Source organism: Clupea harengus, chromosome 8 (genome assembly GCF_900700415.2).
Source record: "Clupea harengus chromosome 8, Ch_v2.0.2, whole genome shotgun sequence".
NCBI classification, from domain to species: domain Eukaryota; kingdom Metazoa; phylum Chordata; class Actinopteri; order Clupeiformes; family Clupeidae; genus Clupea; species Clupea harengus.
The window spans coordinates 11,242,575-11,245,074 of record NC_045159.1 but is presented as its reverse complement, the minus strand read 5'-3'; the positions used below and the strand labels follow the sequence as shown (position 1 = coordinate 11,245,074).

The window sequence follows — 2,500 nt, the reverse complement described above, 5'->3', positions numbered from 1 at the left end:
ACACACACACACACACATTCCAAAGTGCCACCACCATTACCCAGATCTTAAAGGAATAGAGCACTTGACTGAGTCTCTTAATCAAAAAACTAATTGGACATAATGACTCCTTCACTCCTGTCTGTCAGGGTGAGTATTGAGCAGCCTGGATCCTGGTGGCACGGCTCTCGTGCTGCCTGTCAGAAACACACACACACACACACACACACACACACACACATTAGTTGTCCCACTGCCCCTTTGGTCCCTCGCTTGTTCTCTCTTACCCACTCACAGAACACAGCCTCTGAGTCACTCACAGTTAGTCACCCACTCACTCACTTACTAATTCATGCACTCAGACGATCAGTCGATCAGTGGCTTCAACACCCAACTGCTTCCTTGTTCACTTTTTCACTTTCTCACTCACTCATTCACACACTCTCCCATCCTTCCATTCACCCACTCACATATTCAGTTTCACTCATCCACTTCCTCACCTACCTATTCACTCATTCATTCACCTACTCACTCACCCATCCACTCACTGCTATGCAGTAGGAGTGGTCTTTTACTGCTTACTGCACTCTCACTGCTTAGTCATGCATTCACTCAGTCATCTGTGTCCTCACTCACTCATCCATGACCATTCATGCACTCAATTACTTTTTCATTAATTTTTCTCACTCACTCACTCACTGACTCACTGAATATATGTCATGCTTGCTCACTCAGCTCACTCATTCAGTCACTCAAGCATGCATTCATTCATCTATCCATCCATCCATCCATCCTTCCATCCATCCATCCATCCATCCATCCATTCATTCATTCATTCTCATGTTTTCATTCAATCACCCAAACCACTCAGTAATCAGCCAGTCATCCCCTGACACACACGCCCTGACAGCCAGCTACTCCATACCTGAAGAGAGAATGTGGAAGCTGCAACAAACTGTGTACATCATTACTAAATACTAGGAATAACCAGTGCTGCTTCTGTCCATTAGTTCAGTAATAATGTATCTGTGTAAAATTAGTAGAGATTTGAATAACAGATTATAGAGTATAACACTTGTTGTGGATTACCACACATATGTGGATCACCGAAAACTGTGGTATAATTAAGCAGGATGAAGTTTCAAATAACACTGTTTGGACTATGTCTAATGAAGCTAAATTTCGAATAGTAGAATTATTTTGAAATAACACTCTAACCCTCCTCTTCCTTCCCCGCTCTGTCCTCAGGCTCGCGGCTGCGTCAGGAGGACGCTCCTCCCCGGATCGTGGAGCACCCCTCCGACCTGATCGTGTCCAAGGGGGAGCCGGCCACCCTCAACTGCAAGGCGGAGGGGCGCCCCGCTCCCACGGTGGAGTGGTACAAGGACGGCGAGCGGGTGGAGACGGACCGGGACAACCCGCGCTCCCACCGCATGCTGCTGCCCAGCGGCTCGCTCTTCTTCCTGCGCATCGTCCACGGCCGCCGCAGCAAGCCCGACGATGGGACCTACGTCTGCATCGCCCGGAACTACCTCGGCGAGGCCGTCAGCCGAAACGCGTCCCTGGAAGTTGCATGTGAGTACCAGATGACGCCTGCCTATTGTGGTGTTGCTATGTCATGTGGTTGGCTCAGTGGGTGGAAATAAAGCTTGCAGTGTTGTGAGAAGGTTTCTGAAATCAGGAAAAGAAAAGAAAAACACATCTATAAGGAAAGAGATGGATTGGTTCAATTTGCTGGCTCATTAGTTGGGTTTACAAGCTCTACGACCTCTACACAACCACAACATTGTTTTGTTTGAAATAATGAAGAAAATTGTTTTCAATCAGTTTCTTGTTGTAGAATGCCAAATTTGAGTTTGTGGTGCTGGATCTTAACCACATTATTGCTCTATAGATCACTACTTCTGTCGTCACTGACTTGCTTCATGTCCTCCTTAAAAAGTAGTGAACCTCAACAGAATGTGTCACTTCCTGGGCAAGGTCCCTGAGGGTCCATTTGTTGGCAGTCTAAAGTGTCTTCTAAAGTGATCTCTCTCATTAGAAAGCACAACGACCCGGGACAGAACAACCCTCAAACGCTCCCCAATGTCACTCTGACTTCCCTCTTAGCGTGTGCGTGGGTTGGGCAGAGGTCAGGCACTCAGGAGGGGTCAAAGGTTAGGTGAAGTTGACATGGGAGGGGGGGGGGGGGGGGTGGGCAGTCTTTTAGAGGGGGAAGTCTGCCAGCCATATGGGACGGTATGGATTTGGTGTTGGGTGGCAGGCTCGGCGCATCATCGGTGGGTCAGGTTTCTGTTTCGGTGGTGCCTGATAGAAGGAAAGGGAAGAGGAAGGGAGAGGAAGAGAGGATGGGAAAGGACTGTATCTTCCTCTGTACGCTGGAGTGCTGACTGCCCTAACCTCATCGGTAGATTTCTGTGTACTCGGAGTCGGTGTGGCAGCTGTCACAGTATAGTGCGGAGAGGCTCGAATGAAGGAAGGGTTGTTGTCGTTTTTTTGTTCAACCAGAAGGGAAAAAAGA

The 2,500-nt window shown here is 48.3% G+C and overlaps 1 protein-coding gene across 9 annotated transcripts in view; it reads left to right on the top strand.

The window, feature by feature from the left end:
• The window catches only part of LOC105901021 (roundabout homolog 2-like), a 174,538-nt gene that overhangs the window by 73,488 nt on the left and 98,550 nt on the right, over positions 1 to 2,500 (top strand). For all 9 annotated transcript variants that reach the window (XM_031571834.2, XM_031571831.2, XM_031571829.2 and 6 more), the window contains exon 2: positions 1,228 to 1,554. In XM_031571834.2, coding sequence (XP_031427694.1) covers positions 1,228 to 1,554 — 327 coding nt within the window. The remainder of the gene's footprint in view (positions 1 to 1,227; positions 1,555 to 2,500) is intronic.